This window comes from Zalophus californianus, chromosome 1 (genome assembly GCF_009762305.2).
Source record: "Zalophus californianus isolate mZalCal1 chromosome 1, mZalCal1.pri.v2, whole genome shotgun sequence".
Taxonomy (NCBI): domain Eukaryota; kingdom Metazoa; phylum Chordata; class Mammalia; order Carnivora; family Otariidae; genus Zalophus; species Zalophus californianus.
Window position 1 is genome coordinate 101367847 of NC_045595.1, and position 14440 is coordinate 101382286.

Here is a 14440-nt window from a genome sequence, read left to right on the forward strand (position 1 = left end):
AAAACCAACTCTCCATTACTTATTCACACAGAAGTGCATACTCTATGCCAGGCTGTATGCTAGGGTCTAAAACAGAAAAGACTAAGTAAGACCCAAGCCCTTTCCTCAAATTGCTTGTGGCAAATTAAAGGTAAATAAACAATGCAGTATGTGGAAAATTAAAGGTAAATGAACAATGCAGTATGTTAGGTGTGCGGAAAAGCAGGCCCAATGAGAGAGGCAAGATAGGCGCTTATCCGTGTTTCAGCTATCTGCGGCTACGTAACAAACTACACAGAACTTAGTGACTTAAAACAAGGTTATCTATGTTTCTCATGGTTCTGTGGGTTGACCGGGCTTAATGGGTGGATTTTTCTGGGGGACTCACATGTGGTTGCAATAAGAAGTCAACCATGTAGACAATAGCCATCTGAAGATTCGACTGGGCTCATTATATCCAAATAATTCACTTGTGTGGTGCCAAACCATACAGGAGCCCAGCTACCGCTGTCAGCTAGAGCGCTTGCACATGGCCTCTCCATGTGGTATGGGCTTTCCACAGAATGGCACCTGGATTCGAGAGGGAGTGTCCTAAGAATGAATATTCCAAGACAGCAAAGCCGCAAGGCCTCTCATGACTCAACTTGCAATATGCAGAGTTGCTTCTCAGAAGACCCACCCAGGTTCAAGGTGGGAGGGAACAGGACAAAGGTATGAACCCTGGCAGTCATGGCTCACTGATGACCTTTGGAGACTTGCTATCACAGGCACCAAATCATTTAGGTTTCAATAATACACACACACACACATATACGTATACATGTATCTATAAATGTATATATATAGATACATGTATGTATTTTTTTTTTTAATTTCCTCTTAGCTCACAGAAGATCAACAGGGAAGCTGTCTTGGGCCAATGTGAAAATTAATGGAGTCCCTCTGGAGTTAGAGGAAGAGCACCTGGATTCAGTCAAGCAGCCAGGGCACAGGGTGACGACCCAATGAAAGGAAAGGCGATCAAGAGGATGTGTGGTCAACATTTGAATTCAGGAGAGCTAGAGTAAATTAGCACTATTTTAGTACACCTCCTGTCAACAACTTCAGCAGGAACACATTTCATTAATCCTCAAAAAGCCAAAACGGAGATTATTAACTTTCAAAATTTGTCTGAATCATTCAATTTTTTGTACCACAGGAATCCTGTCCTCGTTACTTCACTTTTTTTTTTTTTAAAGATTTTATTTATTCATTTGACAGAGAGAGACAGCAAGAGAGGGAACACAAGCAGGGGGAGTGGGAGAGGGGGAAGCACGGAGCAGGGAGCCCGATGCGGGGCTCGATCCCAGGACCCCGGGATCATGACCTGAGCCGAAGGCAGACGCTTAACGACTGAGCCACCCAGGTGCCCCCTCATTGCTGCACTTATTAGCCCTTTGCTGATTATGAAGAAAAAAATCATTGTGATTTATCTTTGCCCACCATGCAGTTTTTAAAAACATATTTATTTTTACAATTAAACTCTCTGGAACTGTCCTACTGTAAGTTATTTTGTCTACTCAAAACCAACTACTGTATCAGTTGTAGTTGAGTCTGACCACTTCTACACTGATTTTATTATTAGTCTAGGGCCCATATTTCCTAGTGAAATTTGTACAATCTCTCAGGTTTACAAAGTTTACAAATTAGGTTACAAAGTAGGTAAAAGAATAGTAGTTGACAAAGTAGATAAAAGAATAGAAAACAAATAGGGACTTAGCAGTTTACAAAGTAGGTAAAAGAATAGAAAACAAATAGGGACAGCTGGGTGGCTCAGTCAGTTAAGCAGCTGCCTTTGGCTCAGGTTGTGATCCCAGAGTTCTGGGATCTAGCCCCCGCCTGGAGCCCCCCTTAAGCACCCACCTAGAGCCCCCAGGGAATCTGCTTCTCCCCTGCCCCTCCCCCTCCTCTCACTCCCTCCCCCTGCTCATGTACACTCTCTCTCTGACACATACACTCTCCCAAATAAATAAAATCTTAAAAAAACAGAAAAGAAATTATTTCCTCACTACTAACTGAAAATAATGCTAGCTATCCCTTATTTCAGAATAAGGTATCTAATTCTTTCTTTTAAAATATTGTATCATGTTACCAAAAGAAATAAGAAATTCCCCCTCAGAATCATCCAATGTTATCATTTTTATTCATATTAGCCTTTAAGAAAAATTTTGAAAGCATAAATTAAAAAAAAAATTAAGGTTCCTGCTTTGTTTCATATTTAGACCCTATTAGTTATCTACATTGACCACAAGATGGGGCTGTGATGTCACAATTTGGCAAGATTTATAAAATACATAAATTAAACACAGATTAAAATAATTTAATAAAACAAAGTTTGATAAGATAATGTTTCAAATATCATATATTTTCAATTAATCAATTAATCACTAGTGCTCAGCAAAAAAAAAAAATCACACTGTAATTTGTCCATTTCTCACTTGGAAGTTACTGAACTTTTTCAAATGAAAAATTCTCCTGTGTTGATGCAAAATTATATATATAACGATGTGATTTCTTTAAGGATTCTTGTTAACATTTCACTCTGCACTTTTAAAAGTTACTGGACTTAAATCAGTGTTAAGAAAAATGTCTTTTAGAAATACTTTTAAAATTATTGTATAAGCACAGAGTTCATTCATTACAAATCTACATGAAATTTTTCTCTCCTATTCTATCCCTTAATTATTTTTTTGTAATCTAATATAGTTGACCCTTAGCAACACGGGTTTGAACTGCACGTATACACTTTGTGAGTTTTTTTCCATACAGTACTGTCAAGGTATTTTCTTTTCCTTATGATTCTATTAACATTTTATTTTCTCTAGCTTACCTATCAGTAAGGCTTCCAATCAACGGGAAGCTATTTATAAACTTGGGGGAAGTCAAAAGTTATACACACATTTTTGACTGTGCAGGGAGTGGGAGTAGAAGGGTGGTCTGGGTGCCATAACCTCTGCACCGTTCAGGGGACAACTGTAATTACTTTGGGGTAAGGATGATTTGAAAGAAACCGTATTTTCTTTAGGTTATTTATGGCATGCATGATCTTTCCGTTTCATCTGTTAAAACTTCTTTAAGTTGATTACTTGTGTGTTTTGTATTATTAAATAGGCCAAAATTCCTTTCTAATTTTCAAAAGATTATAAAAATTCAGATTTCTTAACCATTTTTCAGTAGAGACACAACAGCATGCCAAAATAATCAGTTACTTGATTTATTAAACAAACACCACCACCTCAAAAATCAGCAAAGAAGCTACTTTCCACGAGTTTTTTTTTTTTTTTAAGATTTTATTTATCTATATGAGAGAGAGAGAGAGAGAGAGAATGCACAAGTGAGAGTGCACAAGCTGGGGGAGCAACAGGCAGAGACAGAGGGAGAAGCAGGCTCCCTGCTGAGCAACGAGCCCAACAAGGTCCCAGGACCCAGAGATCAAGAACGGAGGGGAAGACAACGGCTTAACTGATTGAGCCACCGAGGTGCCCCCCCACATAATCTATTCTAATATATTAACAATGATACAAAAATATAATTTAATCCTTAAAAGAAAGCTGTCAGGAAAAGTTTAGATTTATAAAGTCCACACATCCCTAGCATGTATACTCATCTTTCCAATTTTTCTAGTTTCTTTTATTAGAATAATTAAGCTATATTGTACTTCACATTTTAAAACATGTCTAAATGTACTTTTCTACTCTTTTCATTACTTATTTGTATTTCTCTTCAAATTTCATCCAAAATTCATTGCTATCATTAAAGAGTTTTATACATTTTCCCCTTTTTTCACCCCAGGGGCTTTTTCTTAATAAGAGTTATTCTAAAAGAAGTCTGTAGCTTGCTATTCTGAAAGACCAAGATAAACAGCGCTGTTTGACAAAGCCTGCTTTCATGAAGTCTTACGGACTTTAATTTTCCAAAATAGTCAACATCTAGTCAAAGAGGGCTATTTGCTGAGACTGACTCTCAGCTGTGACTAAAAATTATATTTGGCTTTTCCTGCAACTTGAAGAGATCTGTTGAATAGACCACTCCATATTCCAAATGAATGACAGGCCCCCAAAATGTCATACAAGATGGACTGTAGGGCTTAGCAAGCAGAGAAATTAATAAGTGCAGATGACAGGCAAGAAAATAGGAGTGAAGGAATATATAAAGAGATTCTGTCATTAGGATGGACAGAAGGGACTCAATCCGTATGGTAATAGTTTTCCTTATTTTAATTCTGTGAAGGGGTATTTGATCTCTTTGGTTAGTTACCAACGCAAGTAAATTATTAGTGTTTTTCAAAAATGAACCAGAATCAAGAAAATTAATATATTGAGCTACTACTAAAGTATCTGTATTTTTTTCCTTTTTTTTAAATTATTATGTTATGTTGGGGAGAGTATGTGCTATATTAAAGTATCTGTATTAAGGAAAAATATTCACATTAATTCCTATGCACATTCAGAATTAGGAAAAAAGCCACCAATATGAGCACTTAAAACTCTCTGGGAATACTTGTATACACACACACACACACACAAACATGTATCCATAAACACAAATAGTTACTATTGACATCAGTATACTTCCATTTATTCAAATTAAATTAGTTATGGGAATTCCCCCCTTTTCTTTCTACTGTTTGTTCTTTATATTAAACAATACACAAATATATATTCACAGTAAAATATTTCACTTCCATAAAGTACTAAAAAGAGCAATGATATGATCTAGGAATTCCATTTCTGGGAGTGTATCTGAAAGAAAATCATTATCTCAAAAAGCAATCTGCATCCTTGTGTTCACTGTAGCAGCATGATTTATAATAGCCAAGACATGGAAACAACCTAAGTGTTCACAGGTGGATGAATGGATAAAGAAAATGTGGTATATATACAAGGGAATATTATTCAATCTTAAAAAGGAAGGAAATACTACCATTTGTGACAGCATGGACAAGCCTTGAGGGCATTATGCTAAGTGAAATAAGTCAGACAGAGAAAGACAAACACTGCATATCACTTACATGTGCAATCTAAAAAAATGAACTCACAGAAACAGAAGAACAGATTGGTGATTGCCAGAGCTGAGTGTTCTCCATGCATCCAATCCTATTTTCCATCTTTCCAATTTGCTGATCTACTTACGGGAATTTTTCACACTTTTCCTAATTATGAATTGTTCTTTTTAAAGAGTACATAAAAGTACATTTCATATAATTTCATGAAACTTGGGACAAGAGGGAAGATAGAAAATGCTACTGACTGCCTTGATCCAGTTTCTGAAAACATAGAATGAGATTAAAATAGTTACTATAGGTTGCCGCGCATGTGAACCACAACTGAAAAGAACTAGGATCTAGCAGATGTCTTTCTTCTGAAGTGTATCACAAGGGACATTACGCTGGCTTGCACTCTGTTAACAGTTTATAACCAGAGTCTGCTCTGATTGGCTGGTATCCACGACATACAAGTTGTTACATATTTAGAATACCATCCCTGAAGTATAGTAATGTAATTCAGAAATAATAACATGTCTCTTCAACAAAGTTGATGGGCTGTAGGAATTTACTTCGAGTATTAAGTGCCACCAAAGAAGAGAAAAGAGGTAGAACCCAACTTCCTTATTTCCTAAGTCCATCTTCCAGTAATTATAATCTTGATCATCACTATCTCTTCAGTGCCTAGAACACTGCATGGCCCATAGTTAGGGACTTGAAAAACACCACTGAATACATACATACAATGGAATATTACTCAGCCATCAGAAAGGTTGAATACCCACCATTTGCATCGACATGGATGGAACTAGAGGTGATTATGCTAAGTGAAATAAGTCAAGCAGAGAAAGTCAATTATCATATGGTTTCACTCATATGTAGAACATAAGGAATAGCGTGGAGGACCACAGGGGAAGGGAGAGGAAACTGAATGGGAAGAAATCAGAGAGGGAGACAAACCATGAGAGGCTCTGGACTCCAGAAAACAAACTGAGGTTACAGAAGGGAGGGGGGTTGGGGGGGATGGGGTAGCTGGGTGATGGGTATTAAGGAGGGCACGTGTTCTGATGAGCACTGGGTGTTATACGCAACTAATGAATCATGGAACACTACATCAAAAACTAATGATGTACTATATGCTGGCTAACTGAACATAATAAAAAAAAAATCCCCTAATAAATGTGATCTGAAGAGTCAATAAATAAAATACCACTGAATAGATATATATTGAATAAATGTTTTGTCTGTATTTCTTCACTTGTAAAATAAATTAGATCAATCCCTAGTCATTATGAGATTGAGGATAATACAATTCAATTCATAATTCAGTAAGTAGAGTTTTCATTAAGTTATAATATCAGTAAATATACCAATCAAAATGAAAAAAATCATAGCCTATTACATCCAGATATTGCTTTAGGATACTCCATCATACATTCTCTTCTAAAGATAAATCACCAGTAATAAAGAGGCCAACAGAAACTTATTTTAAATTATTTTATTTTTCATAATTTTCTAACACATGGTGTTAGAAAAGTGAATTTTGGCACCATGACTTAGAACTTTATTTCAAGTTTAACCTTTAAATTAAAAACAGTAGCTATAATAAGTATATTTAAACCTCACTCAGAGAAATGGTGAAAAATCAAGTCACAAATTTTTTGTGCTGGGGAATTTTTTAAAAATGGGATTAAGAAAAGGTAACAAAAAAAGTAGGAAGGATAAAATGGAGACTATGCTGGAAAGACAAAAAGGTAAATAACCTTCTCTAAAAAAGAATAAGGAGGGAGACAAAGGGCAAAGAGAAGAAGAAAGGCTCACCAACTTTATTTTCCTGATATAAAATTCAAGTACTTAACAAAGTGTTTTAAAAATCATAAAATGCTACTACTAATCTCATGAAATTTTCTTTTTCCTCATTATTTTCTAGAATTAAAATCAAAAGCCTGTTTTGACTCAAGGACACCTGCTGATCTTCAGTTGATATTCGATATACTTTACAAAATGGAAAGGCTTGAAAACTTTCCTAAATCTCATACCTACTCAATATAATCCAAATTGATCTGAAGGAACATAGGGTTTGATTTCTAATACAAATGGAACAAAACGAAATCTAACAATCTAAACAAACATGTTTTCAACTGGCTCTAAACCTCAGCTGTATTCTGTATTAAGTTTCTTGAGGAAAAACATTGTGTAATATTTACTGTTCTTCGTATTCCTTCAGTAACTACTATAAAAGGTACCTATATAGGTCATAAAAAAAGTACTTACACAATTAGTTGCATACAAATTTAGTTCTAACTCCAGTTTTCCAATGTTTCAAAAATTGTCAATTTTCACTTATATTTTGTTTACATGTTAATAAATAAAATTCTTCCCATGCCTTTTTAATAATAAAATATTATTAGTCTCTTGTCACTTGTACATTTATAGCTGAATATTTTCTCAATTGAAACACAAATTCAGAAAACTGTCATTATTCTCAGAGAAAATAAGGCATAGAAATAAATATTTGCTTTTACTTTTTCTTTCTTTTCTTCTTCAATCTGTGTTTTAAGGCTCAGAGCAGACATTAGGAAATATCAAACAATTTTTTACAAAAAGTTTTTCAAATGTTTGGCCCAAAGTGAAGTTGTTCCATGGAAGTTATTTAAATATTCCTCTCATCTTCTCAAGCACAACTTCAAAGACATGTTCGTCGTTCCAAAAGAAAATTCAATTCAATGAAAAGTAAATAACTTAGGGGTCTATAAATGACACTGCGATGTATCTTGTTCCATTTTTAACAGGAAGTCCTTCATGCAAATGTGTGAGTCTCCCTGGATGCATGAAGCTCCAGCCTTTTCTGGGTGATTCAATAGAGCAATTGTACCTTAGAAATTTGCATCCGCCTCCCTAAAAGAGATGGAACCAATGAATGTATCAGCTTATGATGTTTAATTTTTAATCAGTGGGAAAATTCAAATTATGCCATCTAACTGGAATCTTAAAAAAAAAGGCAAATCTAAAAAAATCTAAAAAAATTAAAAATCATAATGACATATTCCTTTTACAAGGTGTAAAAAATCAAAGCCGTAATTACCTGAAAATCTTCTCCCACGTTATTGAGTGCGATGTTGATGGTAAATGTAGAAGCGTCATGATGAGGGCGAAGAGAGCGCTGTCTTTCAGGGGAGTATTTTACTACAAAATTCAATAGAGCAAACCCCTAGAAACGCAAAGTACACCAATGGATTTGCTTATCAATAAAAATACAATAGCACATTTGTGTAAAAACTAGTAGAAGGTAGACAGGGGGAATAGGAGGATAACTACCTTCGTATAATAACCTGCAAAGACCTTCAGTGTAACGGGTGCAATAAACTCCCGGATAAAATGAAGCCATACATTCTCCAGATCAATTTGCTTCATGTGGATATCATCAGTTGGGACATTTTCATAACCACCAGATATACGGCTATCCTAGAAACAGCATTAATGATGTCATAAAGTATGGTCCACATGCAATTCATATTTCTATTACATTGGAATTTTTCTCAACCGCAAGATCATAATAGACAATAAAAATAACAGTTGTTCAATTATGGTATACCATCTGCTTTAATTGCAAAACTATCAAAATGACTTAGATAACATGTATCAATAATGCAGCAAAGTATCAGAGTCAATAGACTCCTTTCTTATTTATTTAATATATATGTGAGGTCTGACTATAAAGTAAATAAAACGTATTTCCAAAGCCCTCCCATTCCTCCTAAAAAATTAGTGTTTTACAGTAACCCTTCAGGCAGTCTTAGCTACTTGACGGACAAAGATTCTGCTTGTCTGCGCTTTGGATCCCCTACCACTGAAAACAAGCTTTCCCTGCTATGTTCCCCACTTGAATTTTATGATACCCAAAGTCCTTCCATGATTGCTTTTTATGATCCTACAACCTGCTGACTTCAAGTTCTTCCTCATACTTTGAACTTCTGTCTCTCTGGTCAGCTAACTAGCTGGGGTATGAAATTGAGCAGAGACAGTAATATTCCAGAGTATTCCCCTAGAATTCCTTCGTATTGTTAAGGAGCAGGCATCTGCGGATTCCCCAAGGAAAAGAAACACATTGAACCACCAACAGCAATACTTCCTGCCAAGTTTTTGACACTGAATATAAATGCAAAACTGAATTACACCAATGGCATTCAAACAGATTTCTTCTTCCAATGTTTACACACACACACACACACACACACACACACACACACAGCTTTGGCAGTCAACCAGATAAACTTTGTCTGGGTACTTTCACTATTATAGCTCACTGTGAAAATGCAGAGAATAAAAAGTGGCCCTGGAGAAGACCAATACCACAGAATAAACAGACATATATTACCTTACCATTCCAGCATGGAGACACTGACCTTTAGAAACCATCCAGTGTAATTACATACATAAATGAGAACCTGAGGCCAGATAGATTAAATGCTACCAGAGTGCTCCTAACAGCCTTGGCTAGCCCCTGCATTTAGGTTTAGGAGTCAGAGATGCATGACAAAACAGATAATCCCCTTTAACTGTCTAAATATCTACCTCTGCTTCTATCCCACATACACATTATATAGTTCCTTGTGTGAAATTACCACTTACATGATGTTTCCCCCCAGACCACTGGCCATAATGCTCCATTTCTTCCACCAATTCATCACAGGCTTTTTCAGAAAAGATGGGGAACCAAAAGACATCAGGACAAGGCTATAAAACAAGGCATCACCATTAAAAGAATAACAGTTTGTGTCTTTTAAGTAATAAATGGCATTTCAAAAGTAACAGGATGGGATATTCAATATTCACCTCATTTAGATGCCTTTTTAAGAGGTTTGCCCAATAACACTGACATTACTGTTACAAATAATAGTAGCTTTTCTTTAATGCTAAGACTTTTTTTCTTTTTTTGCATTTTAACATCTATAAAATCAAGATGTATCTTAGACTCACATTTGGCCAGGGGGCCACCGTGATGTAGTTGTAATGCTACAGTGTATGTATACTTGGCAAATTTCCATTCTGCCTCACCTTGAGTGTACGTATACATCTGTGTGTGTGTGCCCGTACATGCACGATGTAGCTGGTGTTGCACTTGGGTTAACTTGCCCTTTGAAATGTGTTCAAAATAATTTACACTATGATTTGTCATTGACTGTTGGTGGGAATGCAAGCTGGTGCAGCCACTCTGGAAAACAGTATGGAGGTTCCTCAAAAAGTTGAAAATAGAGCTGCCCTATGACCTAGCAATTGCACTACTGGGTATTTACCCCAAAGATACAAATGTAGGGATCCAAAGGGGTACGTGTACCCCGATGTTTATAGCAGCAGTGTCCACAACAGCCAAACTATGGAAAGAGCCAAGATGTCCATCAACAGATGAATGGATAAAGAAGATGTGGTATGTATACACACACACACACACACACACACACACACACACACACACACACACACACACACACAATGGAATATTATGCAGCCATCAAAAGGAATGAAATCTTGCCATTTGCAACGATGTGGATGGAACTGGAGGGTATTGTGCTGAGCGAAATAAGTCAATCAGAGAAAGACATGTATCATATGACCTCACTGATATGAGGAATTCTTAATCTCAGGAAACAAACTGAGGGTTGCTGGAGTGGTGGGGAGTGGGAGGGATGGGGTGGCTGGGTGATAGACATTAGGGAGGGTGTGTGCTATGGTGAGCGCTGTGAATTGTGTGAGACTGTTGAATCGCAGACCTATACCTCTGAAACAAATAATATATGTTAAAAAAAAAAAGATAGCAGGAAGGGAAAAATGAAGGGGGGGGGAATTGGAGGGGGAGACGAACCATGAGAGACTATGGACTCTGAGAAACAAACTGAGGATTCTAGAGGGGAGGGGGGCTGGGGGGATGGGTTAGCCTGGTGATGGGTATTAAAGAGGGCACGTACTGAATGGAGCACTGGGTGTTATATGCAAATAATGAATCATGGAACACTACATCAAAAATTAATGATGTAATGTATGGTGATTAACATAACATAATAAAATAAAAAAGAAGAAATGAAAGTTATTATGTATACAGTGCTCTATGACATATGATAACATCTATACCTTGATAAGTCTAACTTAGCTTTTCCAATATGTATAAAATAAAAAATTTCTAAATGACTAGAAAACATTGTGTCTTAGTTTAATTGTCAGTATTCTTATTCTTTCTCACAGTACACAAAATAACAGCATCTCAGAATCAAAGATGCCTTACATTCTCTGAAATAAGCTATTAGCAACAGTTTGGAACACTAATCTAGAGTTCATTTTTAAAAAAAAATCTTTGAAAAGGGACTCTTAAAGTTCAATTTCTTTCAAAGATAAGCTTACTAAATGAGGCCTACACCAAAGATTTGCCAAAGGTTCCTTATTTTTCATGGTTTGAGATAGCTACAACATTTGGAACCATGTCAAAAAAAAAGGGCAAGATCTTAAAATTATTGTTCGATCCCATATTCTACATTTTTACAACTATATGACCCTTAAGGCTATAACATTTGTAATTAAGCCACATGATTTTTACCTAAAAGATGGTTTCTGCACTTTCACAACATCCTCTGCTAAAGCAATATTGCATTAATATTGTTCCCTTCTGGAAAACAAGGCAAAAGTGCTCTACACATCATAGTAATTATTAATACAAACCTGTTCAACTATATTTTCAGTGAAAATCTTTGAATAATCACGGTTTATATACTTCTCCTTCCAGTCCTACAAAAAAAAAAACAATTGCCCAGATTAAAGCAAATACCTTTTTATAAATAATAGAAAAATCCAAAGTATATGCATTTTAGATATTGCTCAATTTATAAATGACTATGTGTACTGGACAAAAAAGGAATTTTCAGAAATCACAGTTTATGTTTTTTAAACATAGTCTGATTCTGCATATGCTCACATCATTCTACGAAACATCAAATTTTTATTTATGAAGTTTTATACCTCAAGATTTTAAAATTTGAGTAATCTTACAGCAATTAGATTTATATACTGTATTCTTTATGCATATATACCGGGATAGGTAAATATGTGCTTAAAAGTTAATGATAACAACAAAATCCTACCAACAAATATTAGTAAAAATTAGCAAATTAATAAAGTAGCATTTTACCTATATATACTTTAATAGTGAATTATCTAAAATAATTTTGATTTCTTAAAATTATTTCAAAAATTTGTTCACTTCAGTTTTTAATATGTATCAAAAATGATCATGGGTTACTAACACTTTCATTTCTTTTAATTACTGAAATTAAGGCATAGAATCATACATTGAGAAATAGCTTCTCTTCATGCTAATTCAGGAATCTGATTCTTCTTTTTGACTAATCTCTGACACATGAACCACATACTAAGATATGTCAATTTTTGTCAACATCAGTTAAAGAATCCTTTTCCTGGGTCAAGTGTTTTATTTAAAAACCACATCTTTAGAGGGTACATATGAAAATATGGGGTGATTTAGTATCAAAAAAGATCTCTTCTTAAATGAATTTAGACATATTTAACAAAATTTTAATTTTCTCTTTACAAAGTACAAAGGGAGCCAGGAGGGAAGAACTGAGGTATAGACTCAAAATAATTCCAAACAAAATATGTTGCAGAAAATATTTGTCTGAAATACATCTTTTGAGGTCAGATTTCAGAGAGGCCCTGATAATTTATACACTATTCTTAGCTTTGCACATCTTTGTTTATATGTAGCTCAGATATTTTTGATATGGAAGAACCAAAGTTATCTTCAAATTCTTCAATAAATTTCATTTATACATAGTATGTAATTATAAGAATCAAATTATTGTATTATCTCATTAATCTCTTCAATAGTGGTTGTTCTCTGATTCCAAAATATGGTGGGAAATTAGGAAAAAAATAATCATTCATAACATTTCAAAATCTTTATTTCTTTCCTATGTATCATTTTTGATTTTTTGAAGTAAAAGGAAAAAATCCCTAAGATCTTACAGTAAGGCATTAACTTCTCATTTTAGGCTACCTTTCAAGTATCATAGAGCAAACTGTGACTTACTCATTTCTTAGAAATTCTGATAATGGGACAATCGTCAAATATTTTGCTATGGGACATCCCTTAGAAGGCATTATCGATCAGGCTAATTTACCAAAAATAAAACAAAGCCCTGGAAAGAAAAGCAGTTCCTACTTACTTCTGATGTTTTCATTTCATATTCTCCAAAGATATGAATTCAGACACAAATGTCTACAATTCAGGATATAATTTGGGACATTTTTTCAGGAACTAATATTACCCAAGAAATAAAATAATTCTATTTCTCAAAATAACCAAGAGCCTCAGTGCCAAAGTAAAATATGTAATTACATCCTCACCATTTTAAAAAGCCTCTTTTTAATTACACTCCTGTGAAAGATTGATACGAAGCTAAGATGAAATGAAAATACTTTTAAAATACAAAAATGTCAAAAGACATTCTTTTTCTATTGAACAGAGTCTTCAGAGACCAATAAATTTACTATTCCTGGATGTCAACTACTCCTACAAAATAAAAGACAATTCTGATCAGGTGGATTGAGTCGTTGTAATTTAAAACTTTTGCTATTGAAAAGAGGAAAACTATGAACAGTAGCATTATAGAGATGATTAATAAAGAGAGTATTTTCCCTTGAATAAATGTTCCAAACTGACTGAAGAAAACAGGCTCCCGTAAAACAAAAAAGGAGTGAATTCCTGTATGATTCAAATCTTTAAGATACAAAATAATTTTAGAGTTAGAAGGAGATAATTTCTTCAACTTCAGACTTTCTATATATGCTGAATCCCCTTACTCTACAATCTTCTCTGGCTGTCTTTGCTGTACATTCACAAACTTGTTATAAAAAAATAAATAAAATGATAAAATAAAATGTATTTTCCCAAACTAACTTCTTGAATTCTCTTCTTGAAAATCAAAACATAATATTATCATATGTGAGCTACTTGTTTTTCTGAAATTACAATTAAAAATTTTATGATGCTTTTGAATATATAAAATAGAAATATTGAGAGAAATCATAGAAACTGATTAATTTCTTTGCCCACTCCTAATATATGTCTTAATTTAAAAAAATTTCTTGGTCAAGAAATATAATTAATTGTATCTTTTATTTTATTTTTTTAAAGGTTTTATTTATTTGACAGAGAGAGAGAGACAGTGAGAAAAGAACTGCAGGGGGAGTGAGAGAGGGAGAAGCAGGTTTCCTGCTGAGCAGGGAGCCCATTGCGGGAATCGATCACAGGACCCTGGGATCACGACCTGAGCCGAAGGCAGACGCTTAACGACTGAGCCACCCAGGCGCTCCTAATTGTATCTTTTAAAGAATAATATAAATAATAATATTTTAAATTATATTATTTTT

At 34.7% G+C, this 14440-nt stretch overlaps 1 protein-coding gene across 2 annotated transcripts in view; it reads right to left on the reverse strand.

The window, feature by feature from the left end:
• Nucleotides 1–6813: 6813 nt before the first annotated feature.
• PLOD2 (procollagen-lysine,2-oxoglutarate 5-dioxygenase 2) overlaps nt 6814–14440 on the reverse strand; it is a 95588-nt gene continuing 87961 nt past the window's right edge. For both annotated transcript variants that reach the window (XM_027586477.1, XM_027586476.1), the window contains 5 exons: nt 11714–11779; nt 9635–9739; nt 8321–8467; nt 8088–8213; nt 6814–7900 (listed from right to left, as the gene is read on the reverse strand). In XM_027586477.1, the coding sequence (XP_027442278.1) occupies nt 7745–7900; nt 8088–8213; nt 8321–8467; nt 9635–9739; nt 11714–11779 (600 nt within the window). In that variant the 3' untranslated portion in view covers nt 6814–7744. The remainder of the gene's footprint in view (nt 7901–8087; nt 8214–8320; nt 8468–9634; nt 9740–11713; nt 11780–14440) is intronic.